The sequence below is a fragment of the Aquila chrysaetos genome, chromosome 24, assembly GCF_900496995.4.
Source record: "Aquila chrysaetos chrysaetos chromosome 24, bAquChr1.4, whole genome shotgun sequence".
In the NCBI taxonomy this organism is placed as follows: domain Eukaryota; kingdom Metazoa; phylum Chordata; class Aves; order Accipitriformes; family Accipitridae; genus Aquila; species Aquila chrysaetos.
Window position 1 is genome coordinate 5,841,924 of NC_044027.1, and position 27,256 is coordinate 5,869,179.

General features: G+C 56.2%; 1 protein-coding gene across 3 annotated transcripts; it reads right to left on the minus strand.

The window, feature by feature from the left end:
* Positions 1 to 2,301: 2,301 nt before the first annotated feature.
* KCNC4 (potassium voltage-gated channel subfamily C member 4) lies at positions 2,302 to 26,445 on the minus strand. 3 transcript variants are annotated; one of them, XM_030000923.2, is made up of 5 exons: positions 26,012 to 26,441; positions 23,306 to 24,052; positions 17,494 to 18,430; positions 15,999 to 16,184; positions 2,302 to 3,515 (listed from the first exon to the last, which is right to left on the minus strand). In XM_030000923.2, the coding sequence occupies exons 1-5, from the start codon at positions 26,177 to 26,179 to the stop codon at positions 3,454 to 3,456; spliced, it is 2,100 nt and encodes a 699-aa protein (XP_029856783.1). In that variant the 5' UTR covers positions 26,180 to 26,441; the 3' UTR covers positions 2,302 to 3,453. The 3 variants fall into 3 exon arrangements, with proteins under 3 accessions (XP_029856783.1, XP_029856782.1, XP_029856785.1); XM_030000922.2 differs by lacking the exon at positions 2,302 to 3,515 and adding an exon at positions 9,862 to 10,343 and having other exon boundaries at positions 26,012 to 26,445; XM_030000925.2 differs by lacking the exons at positions 2,302 to 3,515; positions 26,012 to 26,441 and adding exons at positions 9,862 to 10,343; positions 25,044 to 25,815.
* Positions 26,446 to 27,256: the final 811 nt, after the last annotated feature.

The following is a 27,256-nucleotide window of genomic DNA, read 5'->3' on the forward strand; positions in this document are numbered from 1 at the left end:
GGTTCTGTCCCCATCCCTTGTTCCCCTTCTCCCGCTTGGCTGGTGCTGGAATTATACCTAGAGGGACAGAGAGCCAAGAAACACGGGCCAGGAGGGGATTTGTGCCAAAAGCGCCCGAATCCAAACCTTGTGGCTCCAAACAAGCAGCGGCACTAACGAAATCCCTGCCAGCCCCAGGCTGGGGCTGCCGGAGTTGGGCTCGGCTGGGATCGCCTGCTGGCAGGGACGGGCTGCTCCATGGGGATATGGGGAACGCCGGGAGCATCCCACTGCCCACTGGGAAGCCAGATGCCTGGGTCCAAAAATGGTTTGAATTCCTCATGGGGACAGCCGAAACATCAATAAACCAACCTTTCTGCTCCCCTCTGGGCTTTCTGCTCCCTCTGGGAGCTGTTGCTCTTCCATGCCTGGTCCTGGTGCTCCCCCAACAGGGTTTTTCCCCCCCTCAGGGATCCAGTCTCTCCCATCTCCACCCCCCCACCCACCATGACCCTCCCGTGTCTCCAATGTCCGTTGGGAAGTCAGGGTGCCCACGGCCTTGCCCAGCAGCCCAGTGCACAGCCCCAGCCCGGCACGATGGAGCATCCAGAGCAAGAGCTAAGGAAGCCCTGCACCGGCTGGGGGTTCGGGATGGGCGCTTCACCCCCCTCCTGCCCTCAAAGACCCCCACGGTGTCCTGGGGTGAAGGACCTTACCTGGCTGATGGCTCACATCTGCCTTCGTGCAGTTTCAGAAAGGCTTGGCAACGCTTCACACCCTTCTCCCTGCCCCAAATCCAGACTGGGGCCATAATACTCTCATCCTAGAGCCCCAGGGTCAGGCGTAGAGGGACTTAGCTTTGTCTCCGAGCCAACAGCCAAAGAAGGAGGAGGAAGGAGAGGGACACCCTGGAGAGCTGGGGGGATCCCTGGGGACACACTCGGTCCCTGAGCCACCAGGTTGTTCCTCCTGATTAATTTTTTTTGCACAGGGGTCAGTGGGGAACAGGTTGCAAACGGCTAATGTGGTACAGAACGGTGATGGGAAGAGGTTTTGTCCAGACTGGAGGAGGGACCTCGTCCTGCTGCTGGAGAACGCTACAGGGGACATCTCCAGCCACCTTTTTACCAACCACCCACAGCGTGACCACCCTGTCCCTAAACCCACCTCCCAAAGGGTCAGGCTGTCCCGCTCCCCTTGCGGTCACCCTCAAGCAGCCTGGCAGGTCCCCAGCGCCGCCGAGATGCTCCGAGCGCTCACGGCCCCCAGCTGCTGCCTGAGCAGGACCCGAGGGGGGATGCGGGTGCCGAGCATCGCTTGACCCTGATCGGCCAACCCGAGCACTCGGCATCGATCCGAGGATCAATCCGTGACCACGGCCATGTCGGAGAAGGGCCCCGGCACGTTCAGCAGCACGGCGGGGCTCTCACAAGGGCTCTCTGCAGCCGCAGTGGGAAGCGGAGCATCTCGCTCCCAGCCTCGGAGGAAGGCTTGTGCTTTAATTGCTCTTTGGCCCCCAGCCACTGATTGCTTACATTTGTCACTGCTTTCTTTTCAGTTTTGTGGCAGCTTTTCGGTTCCATCTCCTCCCCCCTCCCTGGTTTTAAGCATTCTGGCCTTTTCCTGCACTGCCAGTCTCGAATAAAAGACCTCAAGCCCTTGGGGCAGGTTGTCAACAGGTGGAGTCCCAAAATCTCCATCCTGGAGGGGTCAGCTGAGACCCCTCCAACTCACTGCAGCAGTGATCAGTCGTGCCAGGTCTCTCTGGCTCTCCGGGGGCTCACGTTGTGTCCCGGGGTGGGGGGGTGTAGGGTGTTTAAACCTCCTTCGGAGCCGGTCAAAAGGCGACACCGGGAACACCTCAGCCTCAAAAGGGTGTGAAATATTCAGCCCTAAACCCACAAATCAGTGTAGTGCTGTCTGCTCGGCTTTGCGGCCAGGCTGCCCAGAGAGCTTGGGGAGGACCAGCCCATTCACCTCAATGCAGTGTTTACTCTGAAACCTAAGGATGGCACTGGTGCGGCCATAATACTGATTATTTCATCTTTGATAGTCAGAGCGGGCAGAGCCAATGCATTTGTCAGCTCTGCCGTGCCTTTCCTTCCACAAATGAATATCGCGTGGATGTTGAAGCCAGTCTGCCGTGGGCTTTCCAGTGGGCTCTCATCCAACCTGTGCGAGAAAGCAAGGATCTCAACCACAACATTCAGGCAACGCCACTGCTGAAATCACTGTCCCCGCTGCCAGGGACACCCAGGGTGGGGACAGGGCTTTGTGGGCACACAGGGAGCTGGTGGCAAGGAAACACGGAGGCAGGAGGGGTACGGGAGCTGACTCAGCTCATGGATGTCTTTATTCGAACTCTAGTACGGTTGGACAGGTAGAGGCATGCGTACAGGACAGACGGAAATGGGAGTAGTATTGCCTTGATCACAGAGATATGTAACAGCATTAGAAAGACACTGACCCTTCCAGGCCAGCCGGGTTCACCCCACCTCATTCACCTATTGCTTCCCATCCCCGTCCCTGCGCCCAAACCGACCCGCTCGTCCCCCCCATCCTCTCGGGGTCTGCACCCTGGGGTAAGCACCCATGAGAGGGGGGCGATGGTGCAGCGACCCGCTCGTGGCACCTTGAATGGAGCCTTTGAAACCCCAGAGAAGGGTCCCCAGCGGCCGTTTGACGATGGAGGGGGTCAGAGCACGGATGGAGCCGCGGGCAGCGATGTCTCGGGTGAGCAGCTGGCAAGTCTCCAGAGGCGGAGGGGCGAGGTGCATCCGAAAGCGTGGGCGAGGGGAGGGGGGCAGCCCAGGGATGCGCTGGGGAGCCGGGCAGCGTCTACGTGGCAGGGCTGGCAGCAGGCAGGGGATCGGGGCCGCCCCTGGCACCCCGACTTCCCTTCCCGGCCCCGCTGCCACGCGGCACCTCTCTGCGGGGGGAGACCCGGCTGCCAACCCCCAACCCCCAGCTGCAGAGCTGGCAACTGGAGCTTTGGGCTGCTGTAGTGGGCAAGCAAAGCTCCTTGGGGAGAGCATCCCTTGGCCTCAGGGAGGGCATCCCTGGGGGCATGCATGTCCCAGCCTTGGGGAGAGCATCCCTCAGCCTCGGGGAGAGCATCTCCTTTGGGGAATGCATCCCTTGGCCTCAGGGAGAGCTTCCCTGCGCTTTGGGGAGAGCATCCCTGGGGGAACACATCGCTCAGCCTTAGGAAGAGCATCCCTTGGCCTCAGGGAGAGCACCCCTGAGCCTTGGGGAACGCATCCCTTGGCCTTGGGGAACGCATCCCTTGGGGAACGCATCCCTTGGGGAAAGCATCCCTTAGCCTCAGGGACAGCATCCCTCGGGGCACACACGCCTCCGCCTCGGAGAAGGCGTCCCTCGGGGCAAGCATCCCTTGGGGAAGGCATCCCTTGGGGAGAGCATCCCTCAGGGAAGGCATCCCTCACTGGGGTGCTGCCTGGATCCAGCCGGAGCTCAGGAGAAGGTGACCACCTCACCCTGGGGGTAACTGGAAGAGAGGACGTCTTGGCAGGTGTCTGCAATTAAAGACACAAGTATTAAACACGCCGTTAGACACTGCTTTCTTTGGCTATTTGTGGAGAAATAGGAGGAGAGGGAGACTGAGCTTCCAGAGGACCCAAACTTTGCAGGATGCAGAAAACAGAGTAACTACAAAGTGAAATGGCCTTCTTTGGAGGGATAAAATGCTGCTATTCCATCAGTAAACCAGGAAAAAAATGTTTTTAAAAAGCCTCAGAATGCACCCGGAGATGGAGACATGGGAAATAATTCTCTGAAAGAAACCAGACATGGAGTCAGGGTGATTTTGAGGGTAAAAATGAAGAGCAGAGGAAAGAAGTCATCCCTGCTGCAGCCCTCTCCTCCCAGAAAGCTGCTCTTGACCAAAACTTCCCAAGCCAACCCCAAGCCAGATGTCCCAAAGCCAAGCCTGGTGCATTAATATCCCACAGTGTTTTTTCTTGTCTCTCTCTCTCTCTCCCCCTCTCATTCTTTATCATTGAATTAATTAACATTGATTGGAGCTCTGAGTCACAACATCGCCTCTACCCATGTGCCAGGACCCGGTTTCCAGGCGAGGGGCCATCAGACAGGGAGACAGCGCCTGATCCACCCGATAAGCCACGGACCTGCACTTTCCATCCAGGGATTTTGCTACAAAACCCAACACCAGCTCCTGACCATGGGTTTGCCCTGGCTTTCCCCTCTGCAGAACCAACACAGCTCCAAAAACATCCCATTTTCCCCAAAATAAAGGTCTCATTCTCCCTCGAGCACCACTGTGCACATTGGGCGAGCAATGCCCAGACGTGGAGGCTTTTCGAAGTCCCACATCCCAGAAAAACCCTTGAGGTTAAAGTCCCTAAATCCCAGGGCTTCCAGGAGAGGTGCCCACCTCCCAGCCTGCCATGACAGACCAGCTGGGGGGACCCAGCATCACCCCCCCCAGCACCAATGTGGGGACCAGCGCTGGCCATGCACGAAGCAGCTGCTGAAAAATATCACCGCTCCTGGTTCAATCGCTCCTGCAAGCAGCTAAAAGCTCTCGGCAGGGCTCGTGGCCTGCTAGAAACATTCCCCGTCAGGTCGATTGATTTACCAGGGACACGACTCGGCTTTTAACTCCCATCTCCTCCTCCCCGTTCAAAGCCATTTTGTGTGCTAGCTCGAGACCTGCTGCCCGCATCCTCCAGGGACCTGCCTTGGAAAGCAGCTTCCCAGCCTCGGAAAAAAATTAGCACGACTAAAAATAAATAACAACAGCCGAGATTTTTTTCGTTCAATTGCTGTCCCCCAGACAAAGCCGCCACAAGAAAACCACCCTCCTGTCTCGGCTTATCGTTGCTGGCTCGATTCTGCACCACCAGCGGGTCCTGGTCCCTCTCGCCCTTGCTGCCCCTCTATGGCGCACGGCTCCTTCCTCCACCTTTTTTTGGGTGCAGATCTGCTGCCCAACGACAGTGGGGTGATGCCCCACCATCCTCTCCTTGGGCAAGGTGGGAGGCTTGGCACAGCCCGGCTGTCACCCAGCCCCCAAAAATCCCCAGGGTTTGCTGTGGTGCTGCCTGGGTCATCCTCCCCCCCAGATTTCCAGGGGTGGTGAGTTCACACAGTCCCACTTTCCCCCTACAAGCATCTCCCCAAACACCCTTAAGTGCTGCCTCCACGGGCTGCCAGCTCCCAGCTGCTCCAGCACAATGTTTGGGTAGGTCCTACGCTAACTCCACTTTGGTCTGCAAGTGCACATGCTTTTTTTTTTCCCCCCTTTTTTTTTTTCCCCTCATTGAAAGATCTATTTGCAGACGAGAGGCTCAGGAGGTGCTGAAAGAGAAATCACCAAAAGCCAAAACACTCTGGCAGGGATGGCTCCCCAGAGCCCCCCCAGACCCCCCTCAAAAGCTTCCCCAGGCCACCCCAGGACATTTTGCTGGTCCCTTTTCTTTTCACCACCACAACAGGAGGGGTTCGAAGAGCCAGCAGGGCCCCATGGGGCAGAGCACCCCACTGTGCTCCCCAGATGTTGGAGTTAAACACCTCCCAGGCAACATCTGCATCTTTCGCGACGCCCATCACCATGGACCACATAGACGGGGGGATTTCACTACAATGGAGCAAAAGCCAGCGGGCACCTGCATCTCCCGTGCTGCGAGGACCAGAGATGCTACCCTGGGGGGCTGCACATCTGCAAAGCCGCCTCTCGCCTTGGGCATCCTCCGCACAATCCGGAGAGCTGGTCCCGAGCCTTGTGCCAGGGCAGTGCTGCCATCGAGCTGATTCCCCTCTCGCTCTCCAAAAGTCAAAGGATTATTTTTTTTTCACAGCCATCACCCTCCCCCAGGTTGTCCCACATGAAAGAAAGAGTGTGACCCGCTCCCCAGCAGTTTGCAAAATACTTTCTGAGCCTCCATTTACCTTTTCATGGGGGAAAAACGTAAGGATCGATTGCCCGGGCGGAGGTAACGAAGTAACAGACTGAGAGCTGGGAGGCACCTATTTATAAGCTCAACTGCATCTTATTTTGCATCTGCCTCTGCTCTCCCCGTTCCTCGTCAGCACGGGCAAGGGATGGGGTTGCTATTTATTTTAATTTTTTTTATTGTCATCAAATAAGCACTGAGGATTTTTCCTGGCAGTGCCAGGGAAGCCAGAAACAGGCTGCTTCTGGGTAGAGCAATTACTCTCTTGACATCTTAACCTCCTGCCCGGCTGCCTGACAGGCCTTTCTATTTTCTCAGCTCTTTCAGGCATCTCCTGAGAAACAGAGCAGTTGTTGCAACAATAACAATTAATACTTTGCACGCAACCCGGGATGGCAGCGCAGCCTCCATGCGGCACTGGACGGCGAGCCAAGTCTCCCAGGAGGAAGAGAGAAGGAAGAAGCTGCTGCTCGATGATGGAGGGGGCAACTGCCCCCAAATCCCCCCAGATCCAAAGGAGAAAAGCTGCTTGGCTTTTGTCCCTTGCATGGCTGCTTTCTGCACCGGGTGCAGGTGGTTACAAGGGGGTTGATCCCCGTCCCAAAGTGCTGCCGGTCTCAGCAGACAGACACACAGATGGATGGATGCAAGGACATCCAACAACATCGGGGCAGCCCAATGCTACGCAGCATCTCTGATGCCATCCCCGCTGTTGAGCATCACGTGCATCTGCAGCTGCGACGGGTACACACTGCCTTGGTACCACACTGCCGGGCATCATGCTATACATAGGTGAGGGGCACATATATACGGTACACACAGTGCTTTATCTGTATGTTCCTGCTCAATCACAGCATCCTGCTGGGAACAAGACAGCGGCTCAGACCCTACACGCTCACCCCATCCCACGGGAAACTCTCCTTTCCAGGCTGGGATGCCGGCAGCAAGCTCCCTGCCCTGACAGTCACTGCACACCAGTTGATTTTTTTTTAAATGCCATTTTAGGACTTGGGCAGAGGCAGCCGGACTCCTATTGATTTATTCAGTTCATCAAAAATAAATCAAACAACCTTGCTTTCTCCCGCTGCTTTTCGCCTTAGCTGGAACGTGCGCTCCGCGCCAGATCCCTAAACATAGATAAGCGGCTGGGAGGATATTCGGGGGAAGTATCGTATATTCTTGCTCTATTCTTATCCTATTCTCTAGGCAGCCAATTTTGGCCACTGTTTGAGATAAAACCCTGGGCTACAGAGATATTTAGTGGTCTGCTCTTCTGATCTACTACAGCTCCTCTTATGATCTTATCCAGGGGATTAACCCCTGCTAACTCGCCCCCAAAACCAACCCAGACCCCACCTAAAAATAACAACATGCTGTTTTTCCCCCTCCTGCATCCCCCAAATCACTTGTTCAGAAGAAGGCGGGGAGGAAGAGGGAGAAGATGCGATGGGTTTTTCAACAGTTTGGTGCCTCCCACTGAAATCCCTCCGTCTCCCATTCGGGGCTCGGTTGTTTTAGAGGAGCTTTTTGCACATTAGTCATCCCTTCTCCCGAGTTGCATAACGCCACTGCTAAAAATTGCATCGTACCGGCTCCATGTCAGCTCTCACACTCAACCCTCGTTGCTCTGATGGGGACGAGATTTTTTGGGGGGTCCTCCAAAGGTTTTCCACACTGGGAAACCAGCTCCGGTGTTTGGATGAGCTGATTTGGGGGCCCGGTGGGGAGAAAGGAGAGGGTGGGATCTCTTGGGATCTGTGGCTGCGTCTGCTCCGGGGTTAATCCTGTGCTTTCAAAAGACTCAAACCCCAAAGTTGGAGTCTCTTGATCTGCTGCTTCTGCAAGAGACAGGGCAGCAGAGCTGGTTTTTCATGCCTGGCTCGTCCCCAAAGTCAGCGCATGACCTTGGTTAAATCATTTATGATTCAGAGACCACTGAAATCATGGAGGGTGACCTTCCCGCTCGCACGGGCTGGGGATATTTCAGCTCATTCTGCTTCAAGAGGAGCCTGCTCCAAAGGGGAGGATGCGCCAGAGAAGCACCGGTACGGTGCCACCGTACTTGCCCCTTCGCCCAGTTCATGGGGTTTTGGGGTGATTCACGAACCTGTCGAGTTACCCCGATTGTTTGGTGTGGGAATACACTTTGATTACAGAAATCCAAGGAATGCAGCTACACATGGCAAAGTCAGGTGCTGCCAGCAAGGACTGAATCACCGCCGCGGCACAGGGGTTGGAAACCACTACAGGACATCCTGGGCAGAGAAGGGATGTGGCTCATCCTCATTTCTCCCCAAATCCAGAGAAATTCCAGCTCCAGCACCGGGTCTATGCGGTGCTCAGCTCCTGCCGTCAAGCCCCAGGATCCAGCTCCTGGCACCAAGTTTTTTCCCCTCTTTTCTGCTTTCCTTTGACTCTCACTGCTCCGCTCACACGGCTGGGGCAGGAGAAGAGAGGAGAGAAAGAAGAAAAGTGAAATAAAAGGCAAGAGCTTCTTGCCGGCCCCATGTAAGACTTGGAGGGGGCTTGTTTTGGCGATGTGGTGACTGGCCTCTCCTGGCAGCTCCTTCAACTCAGTGGGGAGGAAAGAAAATAAGCCAGATGAGGCATTTTGCGATTCCTCCTTGCATAGCATCTCTTCCACTGTGGCAGCAAGGAGTTTTACTGCAGGAGGATCCCAGCATTAATCCTTCTCTACACTTAGAGAAACTGAGGCACTGGGAGCCTGGGAAGGAGCAGGAGGGTCCTGGCTGTGAAATCTGCTAAAATCCAGCCCGCCTCCTTCGGGGTGTGGGGACCAGCCTTGCACCAAGGGGATCCTCACTCTGCATCATCCCCTGAGCACAAGCTCCAGTTTGGCCGAGAGGGAGGGGAAGGGCCTGGCCCCCAAAAAGCTCTCGGGCCTTTTTTTATCTTAAACACACCCAAGGCTAAGCTTTGCTCCCCATCCTCTGGCTGAAAAGTCCCCAGACTCCAGCCCCACAAAGCTAGACTTGCTCAGGGTAAGGAAAGACGCTGAGAGAGCACCAGGATGAGAGTCGAGACCAGGGCTGCACCCACCAAACCAGCCCCTTTCAGCCACCTGAGAGCCAGCTGTCTCCAGGGAAGCAAAACTGGGGCAACAGAGCTAGAAATGAGCCAGAAGTCAGGGGACTGAAGGTTTTGTTCTAGTTCTAGCCGAGATCATTCAAAATCATCCCAAAAACTAATACATGTGAGCAAAAACCAGTGGTGCGACAGGGAGTTTGGCGCTCCAACCTCATCCTCCCAAGGACGGGGGAAGACCTGGTTCAAAGCCAGCTCCCATCCCCATGGGGATGCTCTGCCCCACCACTCCGCGTCCATCTCAAAAGAGGATTCATCCCCATATCCATTCAGGCACCATTTTGTCTCAAATCTCTCATTTCCCCACTATTCAACAGCAGCAGCAGCTTTCCCAACTGCTCCCAGGGCCCCATATTCCTCTCCCCACCACCTCCCAGCTCCTCCTGGGAGCATCCATACATATATTTTGCCAATCCTTTATCCCAGCCTCCACATGATCCCCACACCCAGCCAGGGGCCCTACAGTCTCCAACTTCCACAGGACCTCGGGGCTGGTTTCCAAGGCTGCCAAAGCCATCTTCAGCCCCAGGACCATCCCTGAGGTTGGATAGAGAAGCAGACACAAGCCGGGAGGAAATGAGTGTGATTTAGGCAGAAAAAAAAAGCACAAAACAAGAGGGGAACTGCTGCTGGGCTGGGAATAGAGGTTTATTCATCTGTTGCCTCCAGAAACTTGAGGCTGGTTTTTTTTAAAAAAAAAGACCTAAAATGATATGAACTCAGCCATTTCCAGCACAATGATATATAATTTTATGAGTCAACATGTTCTCCTTGCATTTCCACCACCCTTTAGCCCAAGTGCAAACGGCCCACGGGAAGGAGGGCTCGACACCAGAGGGAATCGCATGGGTTGGCCCAATTTATTTAGGATGAATAAGGTTTCAAGGGAGAAAAAAAACCGAACCAAAAAAACCAAAGAACCAAGAGACACCTACTCCAGGGATTGTCCCAAACACATGGGCACGAGACAAGTTCAATGGAGACGTTACACGTCCTGCAAACCGGGCAGGGGGAGCACGGTGGCAGCGCTGGGCTGGAGAAGATCAGAACGTGCTTCTCGGGGATGGAGATGTCCCAGCTCGGTCTCCTCTGGGCACAGGCACCGCCGCGGAGACCCGACGTCACGGGGCAGGGATGGGACAGAGCGACACGACACGACACAACAAAGCGGGATCCGGGTGGCGTTTTAAAGGATGGAGGGGACGGGAGAGCAGGGACGCCGCAGAGGACAGGGAGAGCTGCAGCGGGACGCGAGGGGAGCCAAGCCCACCGTGGATCCTGCCACACCATCTATGCTGCTTAGGCTTCGGGATTTTCCATAGCCTTGGTGAAGAAAACGGACAGGTTAGAGCCGAGCAGCCTCCTTCCCAAGGCTCAGAAAGCAAAGAGCACCAGGGCGAGCATCGCCCAGCCCCATATCCCAGTTCAACCCCCTAAAAAATTCAGGAAGGGTTTTTTGAGGGCAACCAAGCTTCTGCAGATCCTCCAGACCTCCCCTCCCTTCCCCTCGGCTCCCCATGCAGTTGAGCAGCGCTGGCCAAATCCAGGACTCGAAAGTCATTGAAGTTGCGAGACCAAATCAGTCCTGGGGATTGTTGGGTTTTGTTTCCTAAATTGCTCTGAATGAGGAATGAGTCTGGGGATTTCATGGGCTGAAGCAAACGGGGAAAAGCAGCAGAACTCAAGCAAATATGGGATTTGGAAGGAGTTATTCCCCCGGCTCTGGTTTTGAAGCCGGCTGTAGCAGCAAGCTGCTGCTGACACCTTTCTGTACGGAAAGGAGCAGGTAGATGTGCTCATTATTTTCCATAAAAAATTGCATTAAAAAGCAAAATATTTCTATTGCTTTAAGCATGGGAACCCTTCACACTCCCCCAAAGAGCCAGAAATTGCTCCAACTTTTATTGAAAAGCAACAGCCAGAACAAATGCTCTCGCAGGTCAAAAGCCACTTTTCTTTCAGGAAAGAAGTATTTGCACTGAAAATTGGATTTTTAGGTCCAAACAGCAGCCCTGTTCAAAGATGAGCCCCAAGATCTGCTCTCTGGATCGCTGCACCTTGCAGGGACAGCTCTGCTGCCAAAATATTGAAAATTAAGGATGCTCCCGGCTGTGATGAGCCCAACCGCCCTGCGCCTTGCCGCGCTCGCCTGCATCTTCCCTGAGAGCACCCGGGCGAGCAAACCCAGCCTTGCCTTTGCCTTCCCCGCAAGCACCAGCGAGCTCTGGAGAAAGCAAGTACGTGCGAGTGTGCGTACGCAGGCGGGGAGTGGAGGGAGGCGGCTCCCTGACAGCAGAAAAACAAGGTGATGGATGGCCCCTTCAGCAGCGCCAAGCTCGGAAACCGTCCTTGTGTCCCCCCTGGGGAGTTAATGGCGCGTCTTCAGGTTCTGCGTTGCTGTGAAGGCACCGATGGCAGGTGCTGGCCCAGCCAGGCTGTTTTGGGCTTGGATCAGGGATTAAGGCTCACACCGGAGCGATCACGGCATCACCCCCCCACACACACCCCCGAGGAGGATGCTGAGACATGAGCATCGTCTGGAAAAGGCTCCAGAGCACTACCTCTTTAAATCTGATTTTTATCCCCTTTTTATACTTTTTTCCTAATCATTTCCCAACCACAGCAGCTGGCAGGGAGGCACGGGAGTCTTCAATCGCTTCCCAGAACTCAGGCCCCTGCGGGGACACAGGGGACAGAGAGGTCATCTGCCTAAACCTGTTGCTGATTTCAGCAAAGCTTTTCCAGTTCCCGCAGTGGAAGCGAGAGCAGAATCAGGCCGCAAAGAGAAGAGCAATTTCCTTATTTACTTTTTGGCATGAATCCACTCAGCGAGCGAGGAGGAAAGCGAGCAGAGCCCTGAGTTGGGGATGTTTCCCACCTACAGCAGCTGATGCAAAGACCCCTTTCTCCTCCCAAAAAAAACCCCAAAACTGCATCAGGCTCATCCTCCAGCAAACCTTGCTCTTTTCCCAGGAGCCCTGAGGCTCTTTGAAGAGCTCACGCACTTCCCTGCCACCCTGAGCCATGTGCGTGGGAAGCAATCGTGCCGAGATGCAACCGGTCCCTGAAAGCCCGGGGTTACTGATGGATCCAGCACCCAAACAACATCGATTTGGCAGAGAGGTGTTATGGGTTTGGGGCTTGCTGGAAGCCGCCTTGGCGCTGCAAGGAGCCGCTGATGCAGTTGAGCACTTTACAGATGCTCTTTGCCCTCTTGCTCAGATCACTGAATAGAAAAGGATAGAAACGGGCATAGGAACAGGGCCAAAAATCATGCTGCCAGGTTTGATTAAGTCTCAAGCATCACAGTTTGGGGCAGCACTTCATAAAGATGCTTGATTGCCCCAGGGCCCCTCTGCAACGGGACTCTGAAGGCAAACCTGCCCCGAGCCCAACACTTCATTTTCTCCATCAATTTATTCCCAAGCCACGCTCGTGGGAGCACCTGGGAAGGAGCTCAGGACTCCATCCCTCAAGGCCATTGTGGTTTTCCACCCAGCTCAGAGCCAGGTGCCACCACAGAGTCAAGCTGCAAAGCACCGGGAGGGTTGTGCTCTGCTAATTGCCACCGGTGCTTTTCGTTAACGGAGCCAGTATCCCAGCAACTCGTAGAGGTGCTAACTGAGGTCACCGGGACTGCTTTATAAATGGGTTTGTTGCCAAGGAGCCATATAGAGGCATCTTATAAACAGAGCAGTGGGGCAGTGTGTAACCCCCGGGGGCTCTTCCCCGGGACCTGGCAATGCCACGCTCCCCACATGCAAACGCTCGTGGCTGCCGAGCGCACGTGCACGCTCGCACATGCTTTGAGCCAGCAGCAGATGGGGACAGGGTAATGCAAGCAGGCAGCATTGCCCAGGAACGCCTGTGCTTGTTTATAACGGCAGCCTGGCACTCGTCTGCGTGTTGCGTGCGCTCGCACGCGCGTTCCCGTGCAAACGTGGGCTTGTCCTTGCTCTCCCCCCAGCCAAGCTTTGCTGGTGGATGCTCAGGTGAGCATCCCCGTGCTTGTTCCCACACTGCTCAAGCCACGTGCTGGTCAGGGCCCTGCACTAATAGCAAGCAACAGAGTAAAAATCAGCTGCATGACGCTCCGGGTTCTGGCAACCACATCAAAAATTGCCGCTTTGCCTTGCCAGCGTGCCGTCAAAGGGAGGTGCTGGAAGAGCTGACCTGCCAGGAGGGTAAATCCTCTTCCCTCCATTTAACCCTGTTGCCTGTGGCTCCTCGTGAAATCCCACTCTGGTTTCAACCACTACCTTTTCCTAGACCATCATAATCTATCTCACTGGCATGGGGGATGCTGGACTCATCCTGCCTCCATATTCCTCCATCCAAGCAGAGGATGGGGGCTCACATACCAAGACAGACCCATGCCAACGTGCCTGGGCCCCAGCAGGACACATTTTGGGGAACTGCTGAGCAGGACCTGAGTGCTGAAGTGAGATACGGGGTCTGAAGCTGTCCCCAGCAGCAAGGGAGCAAGGTGACATCACTGGAAGCAGTAATAGGGACAAAAAACACATGCTACATGGCAATCCACTGCAATCCAGCTCAGTCTTCTCCAGGGTGCAGGTCCAAGGGCTGGTGGGCAGGGGTAGCTCTTCTCTTTGAGCTGCCCCAATGAGACCAACCGCTGGAATTAGGCTTGAACCATGATGGATGCCGAGATCTGCAGCATATTCCTGAACCAGCTCCATCTCCTGATTTCCACAGCTTGTACAGACATCAGTACCTGTCCCAGGATCTGACAGATGGCCATCAGCAAGTCGGGCTCAGAACCAAGCTCATCTCAATTTGCAGAGCTGCCAACATCCCAGTACCAGAACAAACAGCCTCAGCAGGAGATAAATCAGGACCAAGGGAAGAGGCGCCTCTGCGGCTCCCAACGGCTTTCGGCTGGAGTGCAGGAGCCTGCTTTGCCCCTCTGATCACCTCTGGTCACCACTAACCCCGACCACACTGGAGCATTTCACCAGGGAAGACATCAGCCCTGACTTCCTGGGCCAGCATCCCACCAGTCCATCCCCAACAGCCCAAGCAGGACACAGATATTGAGGTTCCCTCTTCCCAAAAGGTCTCATGCATTATTCAAGTCCCTCTGGACACCGGATTCACCTTTCTCCAGGTGCAAGACCATTTCAGCAAGGTGGGTGTAAGTGACCCATGTACACATCTATTTTTAATTGTAAAAAGCACTCTGACACTTGCAGGAAAGACACCAGAACAAACCAAGAAAGATCACAAAAATGCCCTTTCAAGTAGCTGTTGCTGCCACCATGCAAGAAGAAAAACCTCCTGGTCTCCTGCAACCAAGTAATGTGATTTCAGAGCACAGCAAAAGCAGCACCGGATCCTCAGCTCTCAGATCTACTCTGGTTCTCCTGGCTTCAGTGGGATCAAGCTCAAATGCTTCAGTTGAAGAGATGCCTGACTTGAGCATCTTGTAAGGATGAAGATGAGCACTGGCTTTCATCCTTCTCCTTCATGCCTTCCAGTTCAGCATCCCCCCAGTCTGGAGCAGGACTAGAAGCTCTTTGCATTAGCAGGCATTAAGAAAAGAGACCAACTTCACAGAAAAAAACACTTCTAGGAAAAAAACATGAGGCATTTCAAACAAATATTTGTATAGTACCCTTCTGCCCAAAGATGAGCAAAGCTTTTCATTTTTTTCCTCTAAGGGATGAGGTTGAGCAGGAATGCCAAAGGGAATCCTTGATTTCCCAGGAGGAAGCAACCAATGTGCTTCTAATAATGTAATAAATATGTAAAAAAATATTATAAAAATAATGTAATAAACATGATTGCCCCCAACACCTCCCTCTGTCCCAAGCCCATCCAGTCTTTACCATCCCAAGCAGTGCTACAGCAGCAAACCCTTGAGGGCCTCCAAATCATCAACACCAGGAGCCAGCAGCTCTTGGTGTGCAGCTCAGAGACATAGCACATCATCTTTTCTCCTGCCTGGTCCCAGCTCACATGCACCATTCCCAGTAACTGGCATTAGATGGTACCAAGGAGGTAGAGGTAGGTCAGCTCTGCAGCTACATCATCCCACACCACCCTGGACACACAAAAATAACTGCAGACCTAAAAACCTGAGCTGTGTCCTGAGAATTATCCCAGCAATCGAGGGCGTAGCTGGATTTTGTGGCTCAAGGTAGGCACTGGATTTACCCTGCCAGGGGCTGGGGTGCTGGGAGACGGGCAAAGGGCATGCTTGCTGGTGGAGCAGAGAAGGCTGGAGGATGGTGCAAAGGGACCAGGCTGAAGAGGACTCTTGTTTTGTCATGGGAAGAAAAGAGTTTTGTGTTTTCCTGACTCATCTCCCCCACAGTTTCCCATTGAAAACCTCAACACTTAGCAAAGCTCACTTTCCAAACCCAGAGGAGACAGCCTTTCTGGCAGCCCGGTGCTGTTGGCAAGGCAGCACTTGACACATCGTGGCTCCCCACGCTTGAACCCACCAAAAGACATCAGAGGGGGAGAGGAAAGGAAAAGCCTGTGGGGTTTTTTCCCTGCTGAAAACCTTTTGACCACCTTCAGTCACAACCTCACCACGTCTCCGGGAGAGATGTCCCCCTCACACCACCCTGAGATGGGTGATTGAAGCCCAAGAAGAGTTGGAGGGACAAGAGAAGCTGGAGCACGGGGGAGCAAAGGGACAGACCTGTCCCCAGGGAAGGTGCTGCAGCCAGCATGGGGTCACAGACCCCACATGGTGGCAATCAGGGGAGGAGAACTTGGGGGAGGAGAAAACAAAAAGGATAGAGCTAGCACGGAGAGACGTGGTGGATGGAGATGAAGCAGGTGGAGAAGCAGGAAGACGAGTGGATTTGGGGAGCAAAGAACAACAGCCAGGCAGGCAGAGGGAGATGAACCACTGTCTCGGATGGATGCAACAAACCTCCACCTCTACTCCTCCATCTCACCCTCCCCAGCCCACGGGCCAGCTCACACCTCCAGCATCAGCCATACCTTTCTGGATGCCTCCATCCGCCGCACAGGAGAAGTCACCCGTGGCCAGCAGGAAGCACGTGGAGGATTTCTTGTTCTTATCGCGGGTGCTGGAGCGCCGCATGGGCCGCTTCTCCTCATCGGTCGGCGACAGCGGCTGCTCCTCATCTGACAGCACCACGTTGGCCTCACCATTCTGCTTAGAGTCTGCAAGAAGGTGGCAGAGACCCATCAGCAGTCAATAAACCCACAGGATGAGGTGCTTGGGGTGGCCAGAAGGGTTTGCTCAGACCACGCAAGGAAGCAGAAAACCAGATCGCGGATGGCCCAGAGCAACACCCACAAATTCAGGTACTGATCCCAGCCTGGACATGCTAACTTAGAGTGACCAGGGGAGCAGGACCATACCAGATTTTAATCCCAAGCAGCAAACAGCAGCTCTTACTCCTGCTGAGGGTTGTAATACCCTGCGTGAAGCCAAGCAGAGTTTGCCAGGGAAGAAACACCCCTGGTCTTTGAGATCCACCCACCTGATTAGTGGGAATTAGCTCTCCAGAATTCACACTACTGAGATAGGGGCTCCTCAGGTTAGCGGTGAAGTGCTAATTTATGTCATCTGACTCTGTGGTTCGTTAGCTGAGAGGATGCTATGCCAGGTGAGGGTCTGGCCTGAGCTCCTGGACTGGTGTTGGGGTAAAGGGATAGGGTTGACCTGCTCCTCCAGAGCAGGACATCTACTCTCACTGCTCCCCACTGCCAGGGCTCCTGGGGCAGACAGGATGCTTAGGAATGTGGAAAAGGGAGATTCATAAAGGAAAACACCTATATCTGGGGCATTTGGTGCCCACCAACGACTGCCCATGGCTGGGGCCATACCCTCTCCTGACCTGAAGGAAAGACTGGCCAAACCCCAAACTTCAGCTCAGTGCATGAGACCAAATAATAAAAGGACAGGGGCTGATTTTGCTCCTGCCCGAGCACAGGATTTGGAGCAGCGTTGACATTGCTGGTCATCTACTAGAAGATGAATGGGAAGGTGGGGTCAAGCCCCAGGGAATATCTATGGATTTATCCATCTTGGTGAAGCTCGCCCTGATTTATGGTGGGAGGAAGCAAAAGAAAATCTACCCCAGGGGCATTACCAGGCTAAGATGGGAATCAGGCAAATGGTCTTACCTCTGTCAGCATGAGGAAGAGGTGGGCTAGGTAGGGACACCTTGAGTCATACCACAGTGACTTGATCTGTGCCATTAGAAGAGCAGGATATGGCCTTTCCCGCCCTGCCTGGAGGGGGGATCTTGATCTGTAGCATCCTGGTCCACCAATACGGCACCCAATACCCAAACACCGAAGGGCCCCAGCCCTTTCTGCACCAAGTTCTCACCAACCCAAGAGCTGGGGGACGCGTCCTGCAGCAGGGCAGTCCCCAGGGACTCTCGGACACAGGGGACCAAAAATGCTGCCTCGGGGGCTCTGGAGGTCTCCCCCTCCCTCTGCCCCACCTTTGGGGTCTCACCTGACCGTTTCCGCTCAGCCGCCCCCTCCTCTACCGCCAACGGGCAAGTGTCGCTCTGGGTGCTGTTACGGGGGGAGTTTTCCTCGGATTTGCAGTAGGTAGGGGAGTCCAGCGGGGCCGGACGGGGTATATGCTTTTTCTTCTTCTTTGGCAGCTTCTGCTTGGCCATGGCCAATGAATAGTACATCCCAAAGTTATTGACAATGACGGGCACAGGCATGGCGATGGTGAGCACCCCGGCCAACGCACAGAGAGCCCCCACCACCATGCCCGACCAGGTCTTGGGGTACATGTCGCCGTAGCCCAGGGTCGTCATCGTGACCACAGCCCACCAGAACCCGATGGGGATGTTCTTAAAGTGAGTGTGGTCGCTCCCGCGGGGGTCGGATGTCTTGGCTCCGATCCGCTCAGCGTAGTAGATCATAGTGGCGAAAATCAAGACCCCCAAGGCGAGGAAGATGATGAGGAGCAGGAATTCGTTGGTGCTGGCCCGGAGTGTGTGGCCCAGCACCCGGAGACCCACAAAGTGCCGTGTCAGCTTGAAGATCCGGAGGATCCGGACGAAACGGACCACCCGTAGGAAGCCCAGTACGTCCCGGGCAGCTTTAGAGGACAGGCCACTGAGACCTACCTCCAGGTAGAAGGGCAAGATGGCCACAAAGTCAATGATGTTGAGCAGGTTTTTAATGAAGAGAAGCTTATCTGGACAGCAGATGATGCGAACCAGGAACTCGAGGGTGAACCACAGGACGCAAACACCTTCAATGTAGGTGAGGATGGGCTCCGTCTCCACTTTATGCGTCAGCAGGATCGTTGTGGTGTTGCCAACCACGAGGGTCTCCGTCACGTTGACGTCGATGTTGAAGGCTTCGTGCGTCTCCAGGCAGAACGTGGTGATGGAGATGAGGATGAAGAAGAGCGAGGCAAAAGCAACTACCTGCAAAAGTAGAAATTACACAGGCCATTAGCTGATCTGGGTCAACCCCTCCCGATTAGTTCATTTGGGTCAACCTCTCCTCTTTGGAGGAGAGCAGCAATTTTATAAACTACCGTGACAATAACTTTGGTGAGCCTGAGACTCACTTCTGGTGTCACCTGCCTTTGATACATCTTTTCGAATCCCTGCTAGTGAATAACAGTAGCAGGGATGGGAGAAGTCCTCATTCAATAAAAATGAGTGCAACAGGCTCAAAACACCACAGGAGCTGTGCTGCCACCACCTACTTCCCCAAGACCAAGAATGGAGAACAGAAAGGGTTCCCCGGACCTGTCCCATGAGTTGACAGGAAACCTCAGTGTCTGGGGCCATCAGTGCAGGACCTTTCTCCAAGTGCTACGATATGTACAGGGGAAGGTGTGCTGGGCTCCAGCTGTGGCTGGACATATGCCAGAGATGACAGTGATGGGGATGAAGGGAGACCTGCAACAGCCTGGGTTTGGAGCAAGCCTCCACTGGGAACACACATGAAAAGGGAACTTTGAGAGGATTCATTCAAAGAGCTTTCCCCTACAGTCGTCCCCAACCCCCCCAGGCGAGTTGTTCACACCATTCATGACTGAGGCTGGGGGCCTGTACAGATCAGAGATGGCCTTTTGCCCCCTCCCTGCTCCCTAAGGGTCAGTGTGGATGACGTGCCCACAAATGGTTCCAGGACTGGGAAGGCAGGATGAGGAGAAGAGGAGCAGGCAGAGCTCAGCATCCCACTGCTGCTTGGACTTGGTAACACCCAGATGCTCCCCTCTGCCCGACCGGTGAGACCTTTGTCCCCTCCACGCCACCTCCGCCCCACGGCACGCTGCCGCTTCGCCTCGGATGGGAGCGAGGAGGGGCCAGCAGCATGCAGTGGAAATCACAGGCTGTGTCAAAAAGAAAACACTTTGTCGTCCCCCCCATCAATCCTGCTCAGCCCTCCTCCCCGACAGGATGAGCTCATGATGAGTCCATTATCCAGAGCATCTGTTTCCAAGAGCCCCCGAAAAAAAGCCTCTGAGCAGAAAAGCTCTTCTACCTTCCTCCAGCACAAAAGCACAGCGGGTTTGGCTTCCTGGGAGCAGATCTTGCTACAGCACCCTTTGCTGCTAACCCACCCCACCCGCACTGAGCAAGATGCGACCTTTTGCTGTCGAACCCACTCGACCGGCTGCGTTCAGCAGGCAGCCACACTGTGAGCCTGCTCGAGATGACAGCCCGGGTCCTCGGCTGGAGTGAATCAGCAGCAGAGACAGCCTGAGTCACGCTTGAGAAAAACCCGGCCCCGGACACCAGCAGTAACGTGCCGGCAGCCCTGAGCCTGCCGAGAGCGTCCTTGAGGGGTGTCCCCAAGGGCAAACCCGTGTGGGTCCAGCACAGAGAGCATCAGCCCTCCAAAAGTTAGGTGTGAAGTTTAAGCCAGGCTCTAATTGATGGAGAAACCTTTGGAAGATGATCCTCCCCCCACCCCATGATAGCCACCTACTCGGGGATGGGCTGAGATGCTCCGTACCCCTCAGATCAGACCACTCTGGACCACGCGCCGTGACGTGGATCAGCTGGTGGCAGCTCCGAAGGCAGCCCTCGCCGATCAGCCACGCGCAATTCAGGAAGCAAACCCAACAACAAAGTGGGATCTTAAAGCAAGGCCAGTTTAACCAGACAAGCATGTCTACATAGCAGTGGTGTGGCCAAAATAATCCGCTTTTCAGCTGAGGGCTGAGTAATGTTCCTGAGTTTCCCCGTATGGGGAATCTGAGGAAAACGTGAAGAGTAAAAACTTAGACTCAGAGCCAAGTAGGAATAAAAAAAATTACCAAGGAAGAGAGTGAGACCCTGCAAACACTCAAGCAATGAAGCAACCCTGCTGTATGAGCCGTGTAGGTGAGATCTGATTTAGCCCCAGGAGCAAAAGCAACCTCTAAAAATAGGAGAGTCAGGTTCACAGCCAGTGCCAACCATCGTCCCCCCCCAAGTCAATAGTGCTGCTCCAGTTTTGTGGCAGCTGAAGACCTGACCGGAGGTGTCTTATCTCAGCTTTGGCCTCTGCTCCAAGCTCAAGGGTTTTTTTCCAAAACTATCTTAAAAATAAAATAAAATCTAGGCATATACTCAGTAGCCACCAATACAGCACCGAAAATCCCACCAAACAAGTCCTCCAGAACCTGCCAATGATCTATGCTATCTCAACATGCACTCGACAGCTTGAGATGGGTGTTCCCAAAAAAGCCATGACCCTACAGGGGGTCACTAGCCTGGAAATCCCAATGGAAGTAAGGTCAGGACCCCACAAGTCGGGCTGCAAAAGGAAAAATAATGAGGAGGTACAAGTAAGCAGAGTTTGGAACTAGAGGTAAAATCAGAACCAGGGCAGTTTCCCATGGGGAGAAAGAGAGTTTTCCACTCCAGCTGGGACAGCAGCTACAGCAAGGACCAAATTTTCACCAAGACTGGACTAGACGCAGGAGCCAAGATCCCATGGGCATCAATGTTACAAGGAAAAGACACTAAAAATTTGGGGGGGAATTTCTAACTGAATGCTCATGTAGTCGCCAGCTCAGGAGGTGCCAGGAGAGAGAAGTGCTGGAAGGAGGGAAAGATGGAAATAGCCAGGAGCCGACTGAGTCAGGGCCCGAGGGGCTGCTCCGCAGGCAAGGAGGAGCAAGGACCGGAGAAATTCAGCCCTCGAGACTCTTAGTCACTGCTGTCGCATGATGGAGGGAGAGGGTTTACGCACACAACCTGGGACCGCTCTCCTTCCCGCTGCTGCCAAGGTTTGGCAAGACACACTGGATCGGCTGCTCCTGAGCATCCCCAGGCCAAATGCCGTGGCCGGCAGCACCCCTTTTGCTCTGAAAAGGAAGGGGGAGACTCTGAAACGGGGCAGTATTAATGAAATCCCACTTCAGCCATCCCAAAACACCAAGGCAGCACCATGAACGTTGCACTTGCAGAGATGCTCATGGGTCCCGGAGCATCCTAGTGCTGGATGGTGACTCCAAACCAGTAACAGTTCCCTGCATTAACTGGGTGGACTGGGCAGGTTGAGCTTACTTGGGTTGGTTGCACTGCTCCGCGCCTCAGTTTCCCTTCTGCCAAAGCAGTTCTCCTAAGCCAGTGCAAAACTATGCTGATATTTTAGAGTGGAAAACATGACCCAGAAGAGCCTGTGAGCGTTACCACTGGAAGGTGACCATCCCCGTGGTAGTGCTAAGCTGAGCCTTTATCTTAGAGCAGTAAGAAGGAAGCAGGGAGCTCCCAGTACAGACTGATCCCACTCCAGCCCCAGTCAGGGCTCACATCACAGCCATCTCTGCTCCCTCCAACACACTCCTCCTGCTAAAGCAAATGCCTTTCCGAGAGCAGCTCAGCACACAGGAAAAGCAGAACCAAATAATAACGTGAAAAATTTGAGTTGAATTATTGTGCTCAGGTTTATTTTTTTGTTTAATTTTTTATTTGGAGCTTTCCACCACTCAGAGCATCTCTCAGAGGAACAAGCCCTCAAAGATGGACAAAGGATTGGGTACCCCTTTTAAAATGAGTAAAGCTCTTGCTGCCCAAACATCCTCTGCATGTGTGTGTGTGTGTTGCACTTACGTTAGCTGCAAAAATACCGCCTTGACAAACTGACCCCCTGCCCCGCGCGCTGCTGGTGGGTGTGAAATGCCTGCAGGATTTCTTACCATTGATGGTTTTTTTACACCTCTAAATGCATCCAGAATTCATTTAGATCCCAAATGCCTATATGTGTGTGTGTAGCAGATTTATAAACTGGGCGTGATGGGGGACACACGCGTGGGGATGGGACTGGATGGGTACAGGTGGGTGTCTGGGGGTCGGTGGGCAGCACTTCGGGGGTGATCTAAGAGTAGCTGGGAGAGGAGACGCATGCGCAGAATAATGCCTGACCTGGGCTGGGAGCCCAAAGATGCACCTCGTTATGGGGGATATGTCCCGGGCTTGTCGGTGGCTGTGGGTAGGATCGTCTGCGTGTGCAAGGGGAGGTCGTGGGGGGATGTTTGTGCACATATGAGCTCATGTGTGTGTGTGTACACAGTGTACCAGGTCCCCGGGGACGCGTGTGGATAAAGGGGGTTGGGGTGCATGTGTGTGTTTGTGTGTTAACCGCGGCTGAGAGCCTGCGCTCGCACGTGCTGATGGGGACCGTATGCTGCGCGTGGGCAGCATCGACGCGGCGATGGTGGGGACAGGGGTGCGGGGAAGAGGGTGCTCGCAGGCCGCAGGGAGGGGTGCTTGCGCAGAGGCACGGGGTGTCCTTCGGGGCTGCTGCTGCTGTAGAAGAGGAGCACAAGCTCCTCGGGGACAACCGTGCGGATCCCGTTTGCTTCAGGACCTGATTTGGGTGCCAGCAGGCATCAGTCCTGTCCCCCCACTCCACACCTGGGCCATTAAATGCGGATTTTGGCATGGGCACGCACACAACCCAACGAGAGGAACCCAAGCAGTCCTGCCTGTCCTAGAGCATCCTGAAACTCTGTCAGGACTCAGCCCTGCCAAGGACTCTCCCTGACAATCCCTCACCTCCATGTGCCCAGGAGGTGCCCAGGTAGCACCCGAGGGTGCGAAGGGGACAAGGAGCGGGCTTGCCCCCACCTCCCCCAGATGCAATGCGTTGGGAGGGGATGGGGAGACGATGGAAGAGACTTCCCCTAGGATGGGAGATGGCCAACGTGCCCCATGGTAGGAGGGAGATGGCTACGGGGGGGGCCCACGCAACCCACTAGGAGAGTCCATCTCACCCATGGGCATGAGGAAATGGAGACCCAACCCCAGCACGGCCCCATCCCACCTCCCCACGGGCACGTTTTGGGAGCTTACCCTTGCCGCCTTGGATGAGTAGGGATCCTCAAAGAGCGCCCACATCCTGGGCTGCCAATTCCGACAGCAACCACCCCCTCCGGCAGCCCCCGCCGCCCCCGGCGGCCTGTCATCCATGCCCAGGCGTTGAAGGGCCATCTCCCTACCCCCTTCCTCTTCAGGCTCCTCTCCACCGGCCCCTCCACCGGGCTCAGGACTCTCGAAGATGTCCAGGGCCTCTTCGGCATCGCGATGCTGGCGGTAGGTCATCCAGCAACAGGGCTCCACATCCGTCTCATCGATGCCCCAGTAGGTCAGCTCCTCCTCGAAGAGGGGTCCGCAGATATCCGCGGGGCAGTGCAGCTTGCCGGTACGGTAGTAGTTGAGCACGTAGGAGAAGATCCCGGGGTGACGGTCGAAGAAGAACTCATTGCTTTTACCATCAAAGTCAAAGTTGCTCTGGGCATCGGGGTCGGCAAGCCAGGCCAGGCGGGTGCCCGGCAAAGTCCGGAGGGTGCTTTTGTAGGTCTCATGCCGGGTACCACCTACATTGATGGTGATCTTGTCCGACTCTTCCCCTTTTCCCATCTCTTCCTTCAGGCATGTTTTGGAGGGTGGTTTGTTCCCAGACTTGCGTCCACGGTAGGAGGAGACACACACCGAGCTGATCATAGATTTCGGTGGATGGGAGATGCACGCTACGCGCACCCTTCCTCCGGGCGAGGAGCTGGGGGTCGGCGGAGGCGGGAGAGGGGGACAGAGATGGGACTGGGGAGGGGAAAAGGGGGGGCTCAGGCTTGGCTCTGGCCTCAGGGGGAGCAGGCTGGAGCCGAGCCGGACACCGCTGGCTGCTGGGGGACGGCAGGGGAGGCTGCAACCTCCACCCCCTCCAAAACCACCCCCTGAAATAAAACCGCCCTAAACCGGGAGCCAGCCCAGCCCTGCCGGGCAGCAACAAGTGCGGGCAGGAGGGGGCCGCGGGCCGGGCTCGGGGAGGCGGGGGGGGCGGCAGCCCCGGCGGGGGGATGCGGGCCCGGCCGGGGAGGATGCTGCCGCCGCCAAGGCCGGGGGGGGGGGGGGTGACACGGACACGACGAGCCCTGAGCCCCGCCGGGCTGCGTGTGTGTGTGTGTCCCCCCCTCCCCGATACCTGCAGCGCCAGGCGCGGGGGGGGGGCCACGCCGCCCGCTCCGGCGGTTCCGCGCTCCCTCCGCCCTCCCCGGGCCGGGGTCGGGGAGGGGGGCGGCGGCGGGGGGGGCACCTCCCCGCTTCCCGGCGGGGGAGGGGAGGGGAAGGTGGGATGGATGTGCCCCCCCCCCCCCCCCCCCCCCAAGCCGGGCCCTGTCCCCCCCGGGGGGGGGGCTGCGGCGCCGGGGGGGGGGGGGCCGCTCACGCGTGGCCGGGCCCGGTGGGGGGGGGGGCCCTGTTGCGCCCCGGCCGTTGCCTCCCGGCTCGGCTCGGGGGAGGCGGCGAGGGCTGCTCCGGGGCTCGGCGGGGGAAGAGCGGCCGCCGCCGCCTGGGGCTTTTATAGGGCTGGGAGCGAGCGGCGGGGTTACGGGAGCCGGCGCCGCCCCGCCGGGGACCCCCCCCCCCCCCGCCCCAGCCCCCCAGCCCCCCGCCGCTGCCCTCCCTCCCAACCACACTCCTCCATCCCCGCATCCCTCCCTCCATCCTCCCATCCCTCCATCCCCTCCACCCCCAGCCCGGCTCCCCCCCTACCCAGCCCCCCAGGCCCCCGCACCCCCAGGTACCGGCTCACCTCCCCGCGGGGCCCGACGTGCAGGTGAGGCTCTCGGGGACTCGGTGTCAGCGAGGAGTGAACCCCGGACACCCCAGCTCCGCTTCGCGCCGGAGGGGAAATGCAGCCCAGAGCTGGCTGCGGATCTGGAGCCAGCTCTTGGCAGAGGCTCGAGCAGATCCCATCCCTCCCTGGCTCGCAATCCCTCGCTCACCGAGAGGTCAGGAGAGACCGACCTCGGGTGCGGGGTCCGTGGCCGGTGGGGAGCTGGGTGGTTGCAGGCAGACCTGGCCCTCTTTCCGTCCCCCGAGCCTCCCCGAGCATCTCTCTGTCCCGGTTTGGCTCTCGGGTGAAGGACGCCCCTTCCCCAGCGCTGCACCCGCGGATGCCGAGCCTGGGACTCAGGGTGCCAACCACGCCAGCCCCAGGGTCCCTTCCCCTAAACCCTCCTCCTTGGGGGGCTCTTACACCCCTGGGGTGCTGGTGATGCTCAGCCCCATCTCCTGGGGCTGGGGAGGAGGTGAAGAGCTCTGGTGACCCAGGGGACAAGCCCGTCACCAAGGCAAAGACCTGAGGGACCCGGCCCCACCAGCGCTGTTTACTCCTGCGTTGGCACTGCTGGTGCTGGGGCAGAGGGGGGATGCAGGCGGGTGCTTTGGGGTCATAGGTAGGATCCAAGCCCAGCATAGGCCTGTTATTAGGGTGGGGGGCTGAGCCAGGGGGTCAGCACTCGATTAAGGGGGTCCTTGGTGCAGGGCGAGGGGACAGAGAGTGGGGGATGCTGCCCCGCACCAGCACCCCTCTCTGCACCTCCCTGGGCTCTATGGAGCATCCCCCCCCAGGGCCCCAGGACCCCTCCTCACCCCCTGCCCAGGTCTGTCCCCTCGGTGACATGCTCACCCCCTTACTGGGGGGCGTTGGGGGTGGCTGGGGCAAACGCTCCACCCAAAAAGCCCCAAGGCACGAGAGCCGCGCTTAAAAAATCTTACCACCAAGAAAGCCCTGCTCCAACTGTAACTGCAACTCGACAGCTTCCAGGGCCGGATCCTGAGCGGGTGGAGGCTGGCGTAGCTCCACACCCAAACCACCCGGGGCTGCACCAGCGGGAGAGCGTGGAGCCCAAGGGAAAACCGTGCTGGAAAAATCGAGCCTTGCATCACCGGCCAGGCATCGCAGCTCAGCTCCTCATCATCGGTAATGTGAGTTTGGCCAGGAGGAAGGAATGCTGCGACCTGATGCTAATATTTTATCCGGCGACTTTCATCCCGGGGAGATCTTCGTGCACCCAAGCGCGACCGTTCCTGGGGTGGGAGGAGGTGGCCAGGCAGACAAATGGGTTGTATCTGGGGAAGGAAGAGATCTTTTAGCCAGCAACACCCGCCCAAAGCTGTCTGCTCTCTAAATATGCCTTCAGATTTTTAATGTCCATGAAAAAAAAGAAAAAAGAGAGAGAAAGAGAGAAAATAGAAAGAGCTTGATGAATAAGGGCCTTTTTGGAGCAAGAGGGAGTCACTTCTGCAGGGACCTCCTGCAAGACTGAAGGCATCTCAGATAACATCAAGGAACGAAGAGCAGCACCTGGAAGATCTCAAGGAAGATCAGCTCCAACCTGGAAAGCCACAGCCCTTGGGTGGGTCCTGAGGACGTGGTAAGGGGTCTCTGGGTCCCCCCCACTGGTCTCTATGCTGTCTCTCCCCCTGACCCGGCACGGTGCCCTGAGCCCTGCCCGTGGGCCGGCACATCAGACATGTCCCCAGCTTGGCACACCGAGACCAGCACAATTGGGCCCTGGGATACTGGGAGGGCTGTGTGGCCTAAAGGAGAGGTTGGGAACATGCTGGGATCACACAATGTCTCTGTCCATGGAGGGACGGAGGAGGAAGGTGGACTGCAGCTCACTTTAGGGAGAGACGATCCTGCTTTGAGGTAGAGATGGACAAACCAACCTCTGCAGGTCCTTCCAGCCCAGGTTTCTGTTAATAAAAAGACACGCTGACCTCAGCAACCCCTAGATGCTCCAAACAAGGTCTCTGCCCTCTTCCCTTTGTGCTTTCGATGGGACAGGTCCGTCTCCAGTCTGTGGGTGGTGGCACCCCCAGCACGGCAGGGTGCTGATGCTGCAGAGCAGTTCCCCAGGGCACGAGCCCCAAGCAACCTCTCAGGACGCTCTTGGAGGTGGGTCTTCCCAAAGAAGCTGTCACAAGCCGTGGGCAAGGTTCATCTCTGCCGTCCGC